General features: G+C 38.5%; 1 protein-coding gene across 2 annotated transcripts in view; it reads left to right on the plus strand.

Moving 5' to 3' along the window:
• The first annotated feature begins 614 nt into the window (after positions 1–614).
• The window catches only part of CPEB4 (cytoplasmic polyadenylation element binding protein 4), a 60,657-nt gene continuing 42,753 nt past the window's right edge, over positions 615–18,518 (plus strand). For both annotated transcript variants that reach the window (XM_079915356.1, XM_079915357.1), the window contains exon 1: positions 615–3,107. In XM_079915356.1, coding sequence (XP_079771482.1) covers positions 1,983–3,107 — 1,125 coding nt within the window. In that variant the 5' untranslated portion in view covers positions 615–1,982. The remainder of the gene's footprint in view (positions 3,108–18,518) is intronic.

Genomic DNA, 18,518 nt, shown 5'->3' on the forward strand with positions numbered 1-18,518 from the left:
GGGGAATGGAAGGTGAAAGGAGAGTCCCGCGTGAGGTCTACATTCAGCACAAGGACATACGCAACTCCAGGCACCGCACAGCTGCCGGGAAAACCCGCCTCCTCTTCCAGATCCCTCTGGGGAGGAGCTCCGGTCAAAGCACGTGATGCCTGGGGAACCACGTTTACTATGGGCAGTCCTCCCGTTCATCCGCGGTTTCAGGGGTTGCCCCACCGATCTCCCACACCTGGACTCTTTACCGCAGTGCTAGAGGAATCCGTTCTCTTCCACGCGTCCCGCTATACTCCTCCTGCAGAGCGTGGTTAGGCGAGATAAACCGCGCAGGAGCCCTTTGCCCACACTAAAGATGGCGACCAGTTGCGCTCACTCTGGATCGGGGGAGCGGGTTCCAGGCGCCAGGCCTCACTGGGCGAGGCGCAGACGGAAGGGGCGTCTCTCGAGATAACTTTTCGACCTTCCTGGGAGGGCGCCTGAGCCGAGGGGTGTGGCCTAATCTGAATTCTAGCAGCTGATTGGCTTTTCGGCAGGTGGGCGGGGTGTCTGCGCTAACCCACCCCTCCCTCTTCGAACCGGAAGTGTCTCTCGGTCTTTCCAGCTGGTTGTCATTTCACTCGGCTCGGTCCTAAGGAGAAGGACTCAGCCGCGGCTGCTGAACCCGGGCACCGGGAGGCGGTGGCAGCGGCGGCGGCGGCGGCGGCAGCGGCGACAGCAGAGGAGGAAGGAGGAGAGAAGAAGAGCCAGGCGGAGTCCGCAACTACGACAGCGGGGACTGCGGGACCGGGGTAAAGCGACGGCGGCGGCGACGACGGCCCAGCAACCGTGAGGAGAAACAAAAGCCTTCTAAATTACAGTTTTTAAAAAAATCTGGGGGAAAAAAGTGAGAGAGCGAGCAAAGGGGGGAAGGCCCTTCTCTTTTAGAGTAACTACGCTGGTGGGGTTTTCCTATTTTTCCTCTTTTTTCCCCCCTGCGGAGAATCGAACTGAGAGAACTGAACAAACCGCCCCTGGGTCCCATGAGGGAAAAAAACCCCGGAGCCGCAGAGAGGGGTAGAGGCCGAAACCGCAGGACCTTCCAGGTCGACCCCTTGGTCCCCGCACCCCGGGGCCGCCAGCTTGTCCTCGTCGAGTCTCTCTAATACGTCCTGATCGCGACACCCCCAAGAGGGAGAAACGGGTGTTTCCAACCCATTTCATGGGGGAGAGGAGGCCGGGGGGAGCCCCAGGAACAGCGACCGCAGCAAGATCTGCACCCAGAGCTTCAGGAACAGCCCCAGAGGCCAAAACTGCACCCCGTGAAAGATCAGAAACAGGACCAGGAACAGCAGAAACTTCCCTGCAATCATCTTTCCATTAGTCAATGCTGATTTCCTCTCCCGCAACCAGGAATTCGCCTCCCACCCCAAATAACCTAATATAATCTATATATATAAATATATAATATATAATGTTCTTAAATTATTCCTGATTTTTTTTAACCAAGCTGCCAAGAAAAGAACGTATTCTCCCCTTAGCCCTATTCTAATTTTTATGTGAGTGAATCTAAACTGCTGAAGAAGACCATATGTGATTGTTAAATTATATATATATATATTTTTACTCCGCGCAATGCTTATTCTTCTACATCCATAGATGCTTGAGAAGCTGTGTTTTTGTCATTCATGTACGTTTTCCTTTGGAAAAAGAAAGCGCCTATTTTACTAACCAAAGACTTGATTTTTACCCTCTTCGTTTTTATTCCCTCCTAGAATAAGTTGGATTCATGTCAATGTTTTAAGACCTTTTTTTTTTTTTTTTAGTTTTTTTCTTTCAGAGACCAGAATTCCAAATCTGAACTATTTAGGGTGATAAGCTGCGATCTTTGAGCTAGCTAAAAATAAGACATTTCAAACAAGTAACTTAAATTTGGGGTAGAGGATACAAAGGCGTGAGACATCAGGTTGTTGTTTTTTTTTATCATAAGATTCTGAGCCTAAAAATAATAAATGGGGGATTACGGGTTTGGAGTGCTAGTGCAAAGCAATACTGGGAATAAATCTGCTTTTCCAGTCAGATTCCATCCACATCTGCAGCCTCCACACCATCACCAAAATGCCACCCCCAGCCCCGCTGCTTTTATAAATAATAACACAGCTGCCAATGGCAGCAGTGCCGGGTCCGCTTGGCTCTTTCCTGCCCCGGCTACCCATAACATTCAGGATGAGATCTTGGGATCAGAAAAGGCAAAAAGTCAGCAACAGGAACAGCAAGACCCTTTAGAAAAGCAGCAGCTCTCCCCCAGTCCAGGTCAGGAAGCTGGAATACTGCCTGAAACTGAGAAGGCAAAATCTGAAGAAAATCAAGGGGACAATTCTTCAGAAAACGGCAACGGGAAGGAGAAAATAAGAATCGAATCACCAGTGTTGACAGGGTTTGATTATCAAGAAGCCACGGGGCTAGGTACTTCAACCCAACCCTTGACATCTAGCGCGTCGTCTCTTACTGGTTTCAGTAACTGGTCAGCAGCGATAGCGCCTTCTTCCTCTACAATCATCAATGAAGATGCAAGTTTCTTTCACCAGGGAGGGGTCCCGGCTGCTTCGGCTAATAACGGTGCTCTGTTGTTTCAAAATTTTCCCCATCATGTCAGCCCTGGCTTTGGAGGCAGTTTCTCTCCTCAGATCGGGCCTCTCTCACAGCACCACCCCCATCACCCTCATTTCCAGCATCATCACAGCCAGCATCAGCAGCAAAGGAGGTCTCCTGCCAGTCCCCATCCCCCACCTTTCACACATAGAAATGCTGCTTTTAACCAGCTGCCTCATTTGGCGAATAATCTTAACAAGCCCCCCTCTCCATGGAGCAGCTACCAGAGCCCCTCTCCTACACCGTCTTCTTCCTGGAGCCCAGGAGGTGGTGGATATGGTGGCTGGGGAGGTTCCCAAGGCCGAGATCACCGCAGAGGGCTGAATGGAGGAATAACGCCCCTGAACTCCATCTCGCCTTTGAAGAAAAATTTTGCAAGCAATCATATTCAGCTCCAGAAGTACGCTCGCCCCAGCTCTGCCTTTGCTCCTAAATCCTGGATGGAAGATAGCTTGAACAGGGCTGACAACATTTTTCCTTTTCCGGTAAGATTATGTTCCATTAATAGATTAAGATGAAATAAGGAAACGGCAGGGTGTAATATCTATGTAACGAAGAGAGTTTGAATTGTCTGTATTCATATCAGAGCTCTTCTTAGAAAATGAGTTAATTACCAGGCATGATTTTGGCAGGAGAGGAGTATAATTTGGAACAAAATATTCAGCTTTTTTTTTTGGTAAATTTCTAATTGTTATCTTCCCCTAGATGATCGTATAAATTATCATAATTATGAATACCAGGTAGCTAGTGATGTCATGATTATTAACTATAATACCTTTCTAGCCTGACAAGAGAATCGTGGTTGGTTTTTCCCTACTTATTTAAGTGAGAATAAATAATGTAGATATAAATATATTTCATTGTGGAAACTGATGAGCATTTTCTACCCGTTTGCATAACTATATAACCTCGCAAATTAATTTTTGTCCGCTGTAAGGTAGTGATTCACTGAAAACCAGCTATTGAATTATAGTTTTCTCACTGGTTATATTTTAAACCTGAAACCTCTCTGAACCCTGCGGTCTGAACAGTTTGAATTCATCAATTCCTGTTAAACCTTTTTGCAAATTCTGGCCTGCCTTGTGTCAGTAAGGACTGCTAGAGAAATGATCTAAATATTTTCTTCATCCCCAATTATTTTTGCATACTATGAAACTGTTGATCTCAGAGTGAGTCTTTTATGATGCCTTTCACCCATTTGTTTATTTTCCCGTGTTAATACTGGGGGTGTAGATAATTAAACCATTCCTAAAAATAGACCCAGGCAAAGATCACTTGTCTTTCTTGCCACCAGTGTATCCTTATTCTGCAAGAGTCACATTGTTTCATGTTTTTTAATTAATGAGCAGCCAGTCTAGTTGATAGACATAGGATAAAGGGAATTTCATAGTTAACTGAACGTCAGATGCCCCACTAAATTTGTATACTTTGGGGGTATGATCATTTATATGTGTTTAGGAAATTTATATGGGTTTTAAGCTAACATTGAATCAGTCCTCAGAACAAACGCCACAAGATAAGTTCTGTTATTATCCCCATTTTAGAGATGAGAAAATTGAGTATCAGCAAGATATAATAACTTGCCCAAGAGCACACAGCTGATAAGAGTACAAACTCTAGGTTAAAAAGCAAGGATTAAAAAATGCTACATACATGTGTAGGCATACACATGTGCTATATCTAGAGGGTTATTTTAGAGATCTTTCGGCAAAGGCTCAGACAGATTTCAAAATAATTGCAATGTCTCCATATATGATGTCAACACAAGTAGAATTATCTGTTTTAATTAATAATTTGCTCAGAGGGAGGGGAAGTTTGCTAAGAGAACCCTGTGTCATTCCAAGGAATTAAATATCCCTTCTCTAAGGATTCAGGTATAATGATTAGGATGTATCTTAAAATATTTGGTGAAATCTAGTTAAAAAAATTTTTTTTCAATAATTTTTTTGCCCAGGTATAAAAAAAGCTGTTGGCTTTTGTTTTTAGAACGGGTTTTTACTCAAACTGAAGAGAGCAATTATCATGCTTTAGTGGTCAGGTGAAAGGCTGTTGAAGACATTGGCAATCCCATGAAGTCTGTTTATAAAAAGTTGGTTTTGATATTCCTTTGAACATAAATTTAAGGGAAATTTAATGCAAAGGTAACTTTTATGAATTATTTATATATTCCTAATTGAAAAAAATCTAAGACGGCATTCTCAACATTTTAACTGGGTTAAGATTGGCTCAGAATTAAAAATACTTTTCTTTTCTATTTTGCTACTTATAAAGTGACAGAATGAATTTATGTGACCTCATAGTTAGTTTTCCATTCTCAGTTTACTGACTTTTGATAAAGGTTTGCTTTGGGAAAAATAAAAATTTCAGAAAATGTATAAACTATATGTATATGCACATTACTAATATTTTTATGGAGCTAATGGGATGTGTTTAACATGTGAAATTTTTTTAATCAGATGGTTTCTTAGAGATTAAGCTGGTGTATGAAATAATAGTAGACTAAGATTGATACTAAAAGATACTGTTAGAAACTAACTCTTCCCTTAGAATTGTTGTCTGTTATGCTGAGAATGGAAAATGGATGAGTCAATATACCTGGCTGAAATTTGGTAGGATTAGAAACTAAGTTGTTGCTTTCTGTTCACCATCCCCACCATTTTTAGGAGAGTGTGTATATTTCTGTGTGTGAGAGAGTGAAGAGAGAGAAAGAGAGAGGTTGGGAGATGGGGAGCTGAGAGCAAGCATTGGGTTGAGTTGTAAGTCACAATAAAAATAAGTGATTTGAAAAGGATCTTTATGACAAGAAATTCCTAATAGGGTTTTGAAAATATAAGAAGTTAGTAAACTGAGTACCGTGGTGCTTACTTAAATGAATGCAGTTCTGTGTGTGTGTGTTTTAGAGAATTATTCTTTTGAATAATTTTTTGGCAAAAAATACTGTTTTGAGTTGATATGAATTACTTGGTTAAATCTGATATGAAAAGATTTGAAGAAACATTTATTTGACTGGGAGCCCAGACACCTAGGTTGTGGTCTTGGCCCTATCAGTGTCATAGCATTTGGGGACCTCAGTTTCTTCATAAAATTGGGGGTGGTGGTGACCTAGGTGATTCCTAAGTTCCTTATGATTCTAAAGCAAGCTACTGTGAAATTTAAACTGCTGCAATCACAGTCCATACTTTTTTCTAAACACTGCTATCTTATTTAAATTTATTGCCTTAAACACTATTAATTTTAGGAAAGACATTTTATAGATTAGTAATTCAATTTCCGTTGCTTTTAGAAAGCATTCCTTAGGTGTTATAGAGAGATCTTAAAATTTACCACAGAAATTACAGGATAGAATTTACATGGCTATATTATAATATTGGCATTCAATCAAAGGCTAGCATGGAATTATTATATTAAAAGGAAATAATTTACCTGAAATGTAACTAATACTGGGCAGTGTTTATTTTAATTTGAAATGAATCAGAATGGTTTTTACATTTGTTTAATTTAGGTTTGGATACATACAGTGAATTAAAATTCATGATGACATTTTAAATTAATTTTGGGGGCCAATCTTAACCTTCTCTTTTACCCATGTTTATGGAGCAGGAGCAAAGATTCCAAATATGTGAATAATCCTTTAAATAACTGATATGACAGGCATTATATTTTGGGATTTTCTTTGTATTAAAATTTGTTTCTAAGTTATTTTTGCTTAGCTTAAAGTTTTCATTATGTGGATGCAGATAACATGCCTGAAATCCAGTTTTCAGATACAACTAAACTAATATGTATTTAATAATAGCTAACATGCCTTTGATAGTCTAAGTGTTTTACATGTATTAACTCATTTACTTCATTCAACAATCCTATGAAGTAGAAATTATTATTGTTATTATTACTATTCACACATGAGATTTGGCTTTTAACCATTATACTACAGTGTCTTTTCACATAGACATGTTACAGATGGGGGCAGCGGTAAATGCCTCCTGGAAACGTGTAAGATGAGAGAAAAATTTTTACAGTGAATCATTGATACCTGATGATTAAAAGCTGATTATAAAGTTTTGAAAAGTGGAAAATAATAGAATATATTTATTTGTCAACTTTAAAATATTAAACAAATAATATTCAAATCAATATTTTTTTGTTTGATTTTAGTACGTACTATATACTAGGTACTGAGCTACGTGCTTTCACATATGTTATCTCACTTCGTGTATAGGATTTCTCAACCCTATGAGGCTTAGTTTTATTGTCTTAATTTCAAAATGAAGAAACAAGGGCCATGTTTATGTGACTAAAGGCATGATTTGACCCTTACATTAAGGGGAGGAAAATCCTACCCATCCTGCCAAACACATCCTGGAATCCTGATGTCCAAACCAAATAATATATTGGGGCACCTGCCAGTAATTAATTTGAATATAGCAGTTCTTTGGAGGGGTGCCTAGATCTTCTGTCCTTACAGGAATGTAAAGGAGAATTGTATGCTATATATCCTAGTACTCTCTTATATTCAGCTCAGTTATGCCCCCATCTCCATTAGCTAGGAACCAAGAAGAAGACCAAAAAGAAAAAAAAAAAAAGAAAAGAAAAAGGAAAGGGGGGAGACAAAATCTGTTACAAAGATGATCCTAAAACTTGATTGATAGGGAGACATTTTAGGATTTGGAGCCCATTTGCTCTTACTTGGTCACCATGGATTTGTTAAGTTGTCTTAACCAGGCAAATAATTTATGTTACTTTAATAACTCTCCTTGTGTTTTCAGTTTATTGATCCTCAAAATTATATATGGCATCTTATATCTGAAAACAGAAAGTTACTGCATCGCTTCGGGTCTGAAAGTCATGGTGAATTATCAATATTAAAATTACCTAAAGTGCAACGTTGTTACATTTTTTGTTTTCTCATATAGTCCCAAGGGATATAGGAAACATTTTCTTTGACTTTGTATTAATCTATATTAGAAGATGGGAAAGTAATTTTTTTTAACTGTAAGGTATGGGTTGGATGGTTCTGGTTCCAGCAGAATTGAAATATTGGAAAAGTTTGGGAAAAGCTTACCAGATACCATTTTACACCTTTTTGTAGAAAGCCTTTTAACTAGGTTTAATTGCTTTTCTGATGGACTTGAAACTTGGGCAGGGTAGTTTTTTGATTATTTTTTGATGTGTCTTCAGGGAAGCCATGGAATATGATCAACACACTGTTCCAACATCTTTCAGGAAAAACCTGGTTATTGCAAGCCTAGTGAATGTGCTTGTTGCTAGTTGCAACTAGAAAGATGTTATTTAGTTCATGAGTTTATGCTTTTGAGAATAATTTTTGTTGGTGTTCACGAGAAAGAAATGGAAAAGTAGTCTTAAAGTTAACATATGCCTATTTTGAATTTTACAGTCTAAATCTATTTTCCTTACGACTTTTTTGCTCTTTCTATTAAGGAAAATAAGCTTGAGGTTCCATTATCACATTTTTTCAGCACTATATTTTACCTCAGTTTTTGGTCCCATCACAGATGAGATAATATATTTCTATTTAAGGCAGGGAGCTTGTAACATGAGCATTCATTTTAATTTTTCCTGACAAAAGTCATTTTGTATTTAATTGTTCAAACAAAATTGTTCTTGAGGAAATTAAAGTATATTTTTACCATGATAAATTTATAGCAGTATAGAATTTTTTACTTCAAAGTTAGCGTAGATTCTCATCCTATTGTATAATATTGGAACAGAAGGAGTTACACTTTAAGGTTTTCAGAAAATTCTCAATAGAAAGATAAAAGATCTATATAGATCCTATTTTTAATCAATTTCTGAAGCTAACACTTGGATAATTACTGAGAAAGGTTATTGTGTGAGGCCAAAAATATAGTAGACTGAAGCACAGGCCCTGGATCCAAACAGACTTACGTTTGATCTGAACTCTAGTTAGCTGTGTGACCTTGAGCAAGTCACTTAAATTTGAGAACACAGACCTGGCAGTGAAGGGTTATTCTAAGGTACTTTAAATATGTGGCTGTATTAGGTAGCTTACATTTTTTTGTTTAAAATAAAATTAAAATCTCTAATATTGAGTAAAATCAGGAAATTAAAATAACTACAAAAAGCTTGGGTATCTATGAAAGATTTTGAGCAGTCCTTAGTTTTGCTTGTCTTATCATATATGCTCCACTTCTCAGAGTACTACTTTTAAATAAGCTAGATGCAACCCAGGACAGATAAAACATTTAGCAGAATTATCAGTTTTCTTGAAGAGAAGTTTTAATAATTGTTTATATACCTAAACATTTATTAGCATTGGCAGCCTGCATCTTTCAGTAGTTTGAAAGATTTTGCCTATTTTTAAGAAATTTAGAACATTTGATTGTTTTTGTATACATTAAAGGAGACTGTACTTCTTTTTTAACATCTTTATTGGAGTATAATTGCTTTACAATGGTGTGTTAGTTTCTGCTTTATAACAAAGTGAATCAGCTATACATATACATATATCCCCATATCTCCTCTCTCTTGCGTCTCCCTCCCACCCTCCCTATCCCACCCCTCTAGGTGGTCACAGAGCACCAAGCTGATCTCCCTGTGCTACACGGCTGCTTCCCTCTAGCTATCATTTTACATTTGGCAGTATATATAAGTATATATAAGTCTCACTTCGTCCCAGCTTACCCTTCCCCCTCCCTGTGTCCTCAAGTCCATTCTCTACGTCTGCGTCTTTATTCCTGTCCTGCCCCTAGGTTCTTCAGAACCTTTTTTTTTTTTTTTTTAGGTTCCATATATGTGTTAGCATACGGTATTTGTTTTTCTCTTTCTGACTTACTTCACTCTGTATGGCAGACTCTAGGTCCATCCACCTCACTACAAATAACTCAATTTCATTTCTTTTTATGGCTGAGTAATATTCCATTGTATATATGTGCCACATCTTCTTTATCCCTTCATCTGTCGATGGACACTTAGAAGGAGACTGTACTTTAATGAAGAATTTATGATTTTGTTCATTAAAAGACAGGAAAAGGTGCCATAGATTTGAATTGAATATATTTTAGCTTTTATCCTGGAATTAAGTTCTGTTTTTTATATTTTAATTAATTTATTTAGCATATATTTATTGAGTACCTGCTATGTTATGGACTAGGCATAGGTAGATATCTCATAAAAATTGTTTTGATTTGATTCATAATGTATTTCTGACCTGTGCTAATCTTTGAATGATACTGAACATGCATTTTTTTATCATTGTAAACAAATTAGCAACTAGCCCAATAGTTATACTTCATTTTAACCCATGAACTGTTTAAACTTCAAGGCAAACTAACAGGTTCAACTTTAGGTATAACAGAAACAGTGTGTAAATGACAGTTCCAAATATTTTATTAATGGTCACATTTATAAATATACACCTGTACACAACATGTGCTTTTTTAAGTTCTGTGACAAAATGGTACTACAAAAGGCAAACTTTAGCCTGTGGGTCACAGAATTTAGGTCTCATTACATGTCAAGGAAAAAAACTCCATCAGTCACTTACAGGTCCTCCCTCATGTTTGCAAACTGAATTTTTAAAGTTTAAAGTCTTAAGCTGAAGAAGTACTTTTCATATTGTAGAGTATTTAGATTGGGCACTTTCTATTTGCTGCATATTTACCAGATATATCCCAGTCATTGCTTTCTTTTAGCTCTAAAATAAGTTATAGTTAATTCCTCAGTATTATACACTTTAAAGCCATATTTATATTTAAATGTTATGCAACATACTTTTAATAATAGTTTTCCCAGGTGTTTTTGAGGAATGCATCTGGTGCTAGTCAGTAAAATAACTGCTGTAGCCTTACTGTCTCTAAGAACCTTAAAAAGAACCAAACAATGTAAGAACAGTTGCTACTCAGAAAAACCTCCTAATTATCATATGGAAGTCAGATCTGAGTTGATCTGAGTTTCAACGATGGCTCTGCCACTTACTAGCTGTGTGACCTAAGGCAAGCTCCTCAACTTTCCTGATCCTTCATTTTCACATTTCTTTTGTCCAGTGTTTTTGAAGTAAAATGAAATATGCCTAATATTTGGCTTCCAAAAGATTCTGTTGGTATAAGAAAATCATCAAATAGAAATATTAATTCAAAAGTTTGCAAATAGCACAGATTCTTAAAAGGTGAAAACCATTGTGTAACTGGTGTATGGTAATTTGAGTTTAACTCTAAAGAAGAATTTTATAATCTGAACTATAATTTTGTTTAATAAACTCAATACTTAATAGTGGGAGTCAGCCCAGATGATGCTCCCATTTTCTTGAACATTGCTGGAAAGTTTAGTGACCAACTGGTTTTTTTGTTTGTTTGTTTGTTTCCTCTTTGGATAAAGTTTTTCCCCCCAAGTCTTTTTCATTTCTTATTATGGAAAAGTTTAAACATATTCAATAATAGAGTAGTGTATAGCAAATTCCCATGTACATACATGTCACCTGGCTTCCAACAATGATCAGCTCCTGGACAGTCCTCTTTCATCCATCTTCCTAACTGTCTCTTCCTGCTTTCATGTTATTTTGAAGCATTTCCCAGGTATTGTATCATTTCATCTGTAAATGGTTTAGTATGTGTCTCTAAAAGATAGTCTTTTTTTCCCCCCTTAAAAACATACAAAAATATCTTCTAGTTGTTTTTTAAAGAAAGATAGTGAGAAATTGAAGCAAGGCCCACATTTCTGTTGTACCTGCTCAGCCTGTTTCACCGCTCAACCTGATGCTAATCTCTAAAGAAACCACTATTGGCCGCATCTCCCTTCTAGGTCAAGAAGGGTGCTGGTGGTCACATGGCCGTCAAAAAAAAAAAAAAAAGAGATCCAACAAGACACCAAAACATCAGCTGATGACCACAAATTTGGGAGGAGATTGTTCAGTTTTCCTCTCTTCATTTCAGCCTTCTCCTGGGTTCAGGCTTCTGTGGACTTGGGGGAAGGATCTCCAAAAGGAGAGAGAACAGGACAGGACTGAGAGCGTTTTGGTTGTGTTTTTGTTTGTTAATGTGTTTTTGTTTTTCCAAAGGGAAATTTAAAGGTTTGGGGTCTTTTGCAGGCCTTTGGACTGCATCACATTTTTTTTCATCTCTTGCTGTTTTTCAACCCACAAATGTTTGATGCTTTCAATGGACTGTGTGCTAGGAGTACATGACCAAGGCAGACATGCTCGTCCTCGTGAACTGTACAGTCTGGTGACCTCTTGCTCTGTGCCTGCGTGTTGAGAAGTGCCTTCTGCTCCGGAGACTGGAGAGCTAAGGATGTGGCGGGGGGAGCTGTGAGGGCCCAGAGGCCGACACTGGGCACAGGCTGCCTTTTGAGGTTGCTGTCAAGGCTCATGAAAGAGAAGAGACATTATGGATGTTATGGGTTATAGGATACAAGCCTCAGTTTAAGAATAAAGATTGTGTATTTGGGTGACCGTTCTCTCTGCTGACTCCGGACCCTGATCAGGCCCAGCAGATGTATAGCAGAGGACTGCTGACTGCCAGTAAGCAGCCAAAGATAGAGGAATGGCCAGAGGGTCTAAATGACTTCATTCCTTAGGGCCTAGTTTTAGTAGCTCTACCAACTTTCCTGAACTAATGACCTCTTGCCCCGAATAGCTTATTAGGGAGGAAATATCTTTTTTTTCCCCTTTTTTGTTTCTCTATGAAAATGAGCTATAGGAGATAGCAGAGAACAGCTGAATTATTCAGATACAAACAATACCTAATTTAATATGTTAGTTTCGGGCTCTTTTGCCATTTCACCAGAGAGAGAAGGGGCAGAGGGAATGTTTATTGAGAGGATCTCCTAGCTGGTGGGTGTGGTGCGGACCTTGTCTCATTTCTCCACACCCCAGTTTTATAAGGGAGGTGAGATCCTTATTTCCGTGATGAAATCAAGGTTCAGAGACAATGCAGTGTCAAGATCAGTTGTCTTCTAAGTGGTGATTTACACGCAGGTCTTGGACTAGATTTTAATTATTTCCCTCTGCCAGGCAAGGTGAAAATGAGCAAATAGTTAACAAGAGGAAGGGGTCTATTGATTTAGGAACTGACTAATCAAGTCTAGAATGCCAAGTTCTGTTTTTAATACAGTCAAGTGGTGACAAGAAATATTTACCACTTTAAGGATTTCTAATGGTGAACTTGAATGTGGTTTATTTAGTGAAGGTGGGATAAAAGAAAATTTTCTCAAAGGCTTTCTGGAGAGATCAGATTCATCAGTTCATGTGGAAGGAAATGGAGCTATTGATCCAGTCAGGGTAATACCCCAAAGACATTGATTCATTTTGTTATAGTTTATTATTCTATTAGGAAGCACTTGGTAGCCCAAGATCTGGAAGACTCTGCCTCATTATAAAGTGGTCCTAATGAGAAAGCACTGACTGAAGAGGGATCCTGCTAAGAAATATGAGATGCTATTAAATGTGGTTTCTCCTACTTCAGGTAATTACCTCTTTCACTTTAACCTCTGACACTTGTTCTCTGCATTCAGACCCTGTATACAGTGAAGGATTTCATACCTTGCAGGTGTTGATAGATTGGAATTTCTAGGTCATGACAAAGCTCATTTAAATGGACCACTTTTCTGAGCTTCTGCTCTGAAGTCAGACTCCACCACTTACTTCGTGACTTTGAGGGCAAGTAGTTAACTTCTCAGAACTCATTTGCCTAAAATGGGGGTGATAATTGTATCCACTTTACATGATGGTTGTGAGGAACTAATGTACATAAATCATACATCATTCATCTGAGACACAACACAGAGCCAGGAGGGACATGTTAGCCACTTTAATGATGATGGTAACGATGACGAGGGACTTACTGGATGCTGCACAGTTGCTACAGTCTGTGGCTGTGGAGGTGAGTGGAGCTCGCAGTCCAGTGGCAGAGGGGGTGGGTAGCCGTAACAGAACTTGTCAATATGTGGGCTGTCAGCGTTCTAGGGGGATATGGGGAAAAAGAGACTTGTGCCTGCACAGGGATGGAAGGGTCATCTGGTAGTGGAATCTTGAAAGCTGACTATATTGCCAAGCTTTGGTATCTGTGGCCTTAAATACTTAATCCAAGAAAAATATTTACATTTTGGCAAATTTTGGATTAAAACTCCCAGAGTTACCTTTGATTAATTATGGGCTGTGCTGGCATCTCAGACTTCCTATTTATTTTGGCAGCTATACACTGGCATAGACTTTGCCTTTCAAACCAAAATATTTTCCTTTCCCTTCTTCACCAGGGAAAGTTTAAGCCGGAAAGAGAAACTTCCATAAGCTGATACAGATACCTAGCAGTCTGAGAAGTGATGCTCACAGTAATGTATGTCTTTATAGGAAGGCAATGAGTAAAGGGAGTAGCTGAATTTTGGCTTTGGTTCTTAATAATGTGGGCACGTTCAATTAAGTACATTTTGTGTTTTAGACCAGGTCTAGTAATGCTAAAACATACTAACTCAAGTATAAGAAGACAGGAACAATTAGTGGAGTGGTCAAGGCGGTTGTTCTGTTGAAACTGAACTGAATTGTAATTTTTTTTCCAATTTATGCATCTTAGAGCTTGGAAGAGAGGGCTTTGATTTGGGTTTTGAGAGCAAAGCCCTTTCTCTTCATAAGGAAACCTTAGAATGGTTGATGTAGAATATTTAAGCTGGACTGCATCACAGCTGTCAACAGAATGTAAGCTACAACTCACACCCCCAAGTATCTAATGAAGTTAACCTGTGGAATGGAATTGCTTAACTCAGTGGTTCTCAAAGTGTGGTCCCTGTCTTCACTTAGAAACTTGTTAGAAATGTGAATTCTTGGACCCTACCCAGACCTACTGAATGAGAAACTTGGCGGGTTGACCCGGTAGTCTGTTTTGACAGGACCTCCAGATGATTCTGATATACTCTTAAGTATGAGAAACACTGGCTTACATTATCCATCTGGATTTTTTTTTAAAAGCTACAAAAATGATAATTTTGGTTTGTGGCATAATTGCAATCTGGTTGTTCATCCTGATTGTAATAGACCCAACAGGTTCACGTCCTTCTTGTGGCTACTCTGGGATGTTATAAAAAGACGTGTCATCAGTTCTTTGCTTACGTAGGCCTTCCTATTTTGCTGTGGCAGTCAGGATTATTCAGGTGTATATTAAAAGGACAGGTCCTGCTGTTTGAAATACTAATTTGTTTTGTCAGAAGGTTATTTTTATCAACTTTGATTTTCATAGTGGCTTGTGTGGTTTTTCCTTTAGAAATTGTCCTGTGAAGTAGAGATGACAGAAACTGAAACCAACAAGTTACAACTCAATATATTAAATACAATTAATTTTTACAGAATAAAAAGAGGTCTACACATTGTAATCAAGTTTGCTTTGCTGAGCCTTGAAAATAATTGATGGTCTTTTATTTTCATTCATGATTATTAAGCTCACATGTTCTAGAGTCAGAAGGCCTGGGTTCAAATTCTGCCTTCTCCATTACCTGATGTTGGTAAAGTTACTTAATCATGCTAAACTTCACTTTTTTCATCTGTGAAATGGAATAATAACTTAACACTTAATTGTATAGGATTTTTGTGAGGAATAAATGAGAATATGCATGTAAAGCATTAGAGCTTGTTAAACGTTAGCTGCTGGTACTATTATTATTGCTATTACTACCACTTCTGCTCCTGTGGTTGGCCGTAGTTAACCTAGAGATGCATTTGTGTTAGGTCTTTAATTTGTGGACCACATCTATCTGTCATCTCAACAGGAAGAAGGAAGATAAAGCTTCTTTATCTCTTCTTATGTTTTTAGTATCTCCGATATTATCCTATATTACTCTTATACATAATTTTTGTTCTTTCTTTCATTTATTGAGTCATATTTGAGTGCCTGCTGTTTGCCAGGTACTAGCCAGCACATTCCTGCCCCTAGGACCCTTATGGCAGACAGAGTATCTCATTTATTCTAATATATATCTTAACTAATGTGGTCTTTTGACTGCCATGACCATTACTTTACCCAAGGCAGCCCATTTGCTTTGGAGTGAAACTTGGGCTTGCATCCTGACTAAGCTGCTGAACTAGGCAGTAACCTGTCTGTGCAGTAAACTGTGGATTTTCTCTAGTCTTAGTTTTTGTCATTAAAATGAGAATAATAGGGCTTCCCCGGTGGCGCAGTGGTTGAGAGTCCGCCTGCCAATGCAGGGGACATGGGTTCGTGCCCCGGTCCGTGAAGATCCCACGTGCCGTGGAGCAGCTGGGCCCTTGAGGCATGGCCGCTGAGCCTGTGCATCTGGAGCCTGTGCTCTGCAACGGAAGAGGCCACGACAGTGAGAGGCCCGCGTACTGCAAAAAAAAAAAAAAAAAAAAAAAAAAAAAGAATAATACAATCTAACTTAAAAGGAGGTTTGAACATTAATTAAGACAGTATTTAAAAAGTACCTAGAATAATGTCAGGTACTCAGTAGATGCTCAGTAAAGGGTAGCTCTGCTTTTCTGCTTTTTATTTCTGTAGTCTGCCAAGAGAAACTGGCAGCAGTGGGTTGAAGCAGATGAGTGATTTTTTGTTTTACAATAGAGTCTTTGAACTTTTATTGGAAATCAGGACATCCCCCTTCAATAAATTGTTTTAAGTAAGTTTTTTGGAAAATGCTTCTTATTTTGCATTATGTTTAGCATAATGAAAACGCAGTGACTGTCCTTTTAAGACTATAAAAGTTCATTTTCTTATTAATCAGTCATTGACCCCCCCCCCCACCTTTTTGTGGGCAAGAAGTGATAAACTTTGATCAGTCATTCTTGTTCACATCTTTGATTCCTTCCATACTCATCATAATTTAAACTGCAAATCTTGAAAGAGCACAGACTATCTTAGGATATCGGAAAGCTAGAATACAAGTGTATTTTGTTTGTGGGAAAGGAATATTAGAGATCTAATCAAACTCTTTCCTTTTTCGGATCAGGAAAAGGGTCTAGAGGATGAAAATGCCAAGCTCACATGACACTGCAGGCTTCCTAGTGCCTAATGCTCGGTTCCACTGATTTAGGCTGATGTTCATATTTTGATCATCAGCTCAAGTTCAATCAAGAAGAGCTGTCACTTAACAAGGTTTCTATTTTATAGTTAGTTTACTTTCTGGGAAATGGATTCTAGAAAACAGGTAAGTGGTTTTGATATTTGGCTCAATTAGCAAGCCAGAAAGGAAAAATCAAAGGATGAAATATAGAAATCAAAGCACTCTTGACTTGTCACTTTGGTTCTTGGGCAGGAAAACCAACATTGTTTGTGCTGTTCTTATTCCTTGGGTTTATTTGTGTCTGTACCCCTCCACCTACTTCTTAATGACACAGACATTTACATTTTGGTCCTTTTTGTAAAATTAGATACTTAAAATAGACAGAAAAAAGTCAGTGAGGGAGAAATCAAGAATGATAAACTTTGGACCCTCTCTGAGAACAGAATGTTTACTTGACAAAATATGTGGCTTGAAACTCTGAATTACCATAGCATCATAAGAAACAAAGTGTTATACAAATGTAAAGTAGTTTATAATAATTGTAATTGCGAATAAGGTTGGATCGTGGGGAGGAGTACATATTAGACCAGGGTTGGCAAAAATGTGGTGCTTGTGCCATTGGGTCTGTATCTTGCACTTACAAGTGTCTGTTGAGACACTGTTTTCTTCTAATTCCATTCAGAGCCTGAAAATTCTTCTCAACACATTGCATCTGAGAGTCAGTCCCAGTTGATCAGAGTTTGTATATTGGTATTTATTTATCATCCTTGTATTAAACCGTGATGAATGAAAGGAAAGCTAGTGTAAGTGTAAAAAGGATAGAGGGCTTTTTGTTTGTTTGTTTTTTAATCCCACAAAGCATTACTGAAAATTTAAATATTCATTTAGGATTTTAGTTTTAATGTACCAATTAGAAGTCAGTGGTTATTTTAGCAAAAATCTTTATATTCTAGGCGATAGGCTGTGGGGGGCGGTATGAAGTGGCTTCGCTAAATTGTAGGTGAAAAGGAGGCTTCTTTACTTACTGGATGGAAACAGCTGTCATAAAACAAACAAAAACACTGCATAATATTCTTTATCGACTGATTCTCTTGGGTGCTCTTGTCATTCAGTGATTGGCAAAATGCAAGTTCTGGAAGTTCACAGGTTGCTAACTACTTTAGTTGCATTAAAAAAAAAAAAAAAGGCTGAGGTCTCCTCTTTCATCTCTCCCCACCACCATTACATTTTGACCCAGAAAACCCCCTACAACTCTATAGCCGGAAAGGGGATGTATAAAAACAAACCTCAAGATAAGGAAATAGGAGAAAAGAATTATTTCCAACATTTAAAATAAATTACTTGAAGGAATTCATTCATTGCTCAATTGAGGAAACATAATGCAGGCTTTCTAAGCTGCCAGGCCCTGTGTGAGGCACAGTGATACAGATATGTGGAACAAGGCTTCTCAACCTGTTTCACATCATGGCACACATGGAAAATGATAATATAGAAATAGAAATCATCTGCCAGGGAGTTCCTGCCACATCAGGCCCTCTGGGCAGTCCTGTGGGTTGAGGAGATGATATCTTGGCACACCCATCACCCTTTGGGAGTTACAAACATTGGGAACTTTTGATGTAAGACATACTTCCTACCCTTGGGAAACTGACAGAGAACATAGGCAAGGGAACAGACACTGAGCATTAGTGTCTCCAAGACTGGTTTTGTTGTGGAGAAGAGATAGTGGCTGGCCTGATTTTGAGTGTGGTGCATAGATTGTTGGAGGGAGGACAAATCCAGCTACTGCAGAAAGAGATAGCGGAATTTTGTCTTAACTTGTTTCTCCAGTTATGCCTCAAATCCACTTGGCTTCCGAAAGAATGTGCAATAAAGTTTTGATTTAATTCAGGGCTTGAGATGAGGAAGGATAAAAACAG

Source organism: Stenella coeruleoalba, assembly GCF_951394435.1.
Source record: "Stenella coeruleoalba genome assembly, chromosome: 3".
Classification (NCBI taxonomy): Eukaryota; Metazoa; Chordata; class Mammalia; order Artiodactyla; family Delphinidae; genus Stenella; species Stenella coeruleoalba.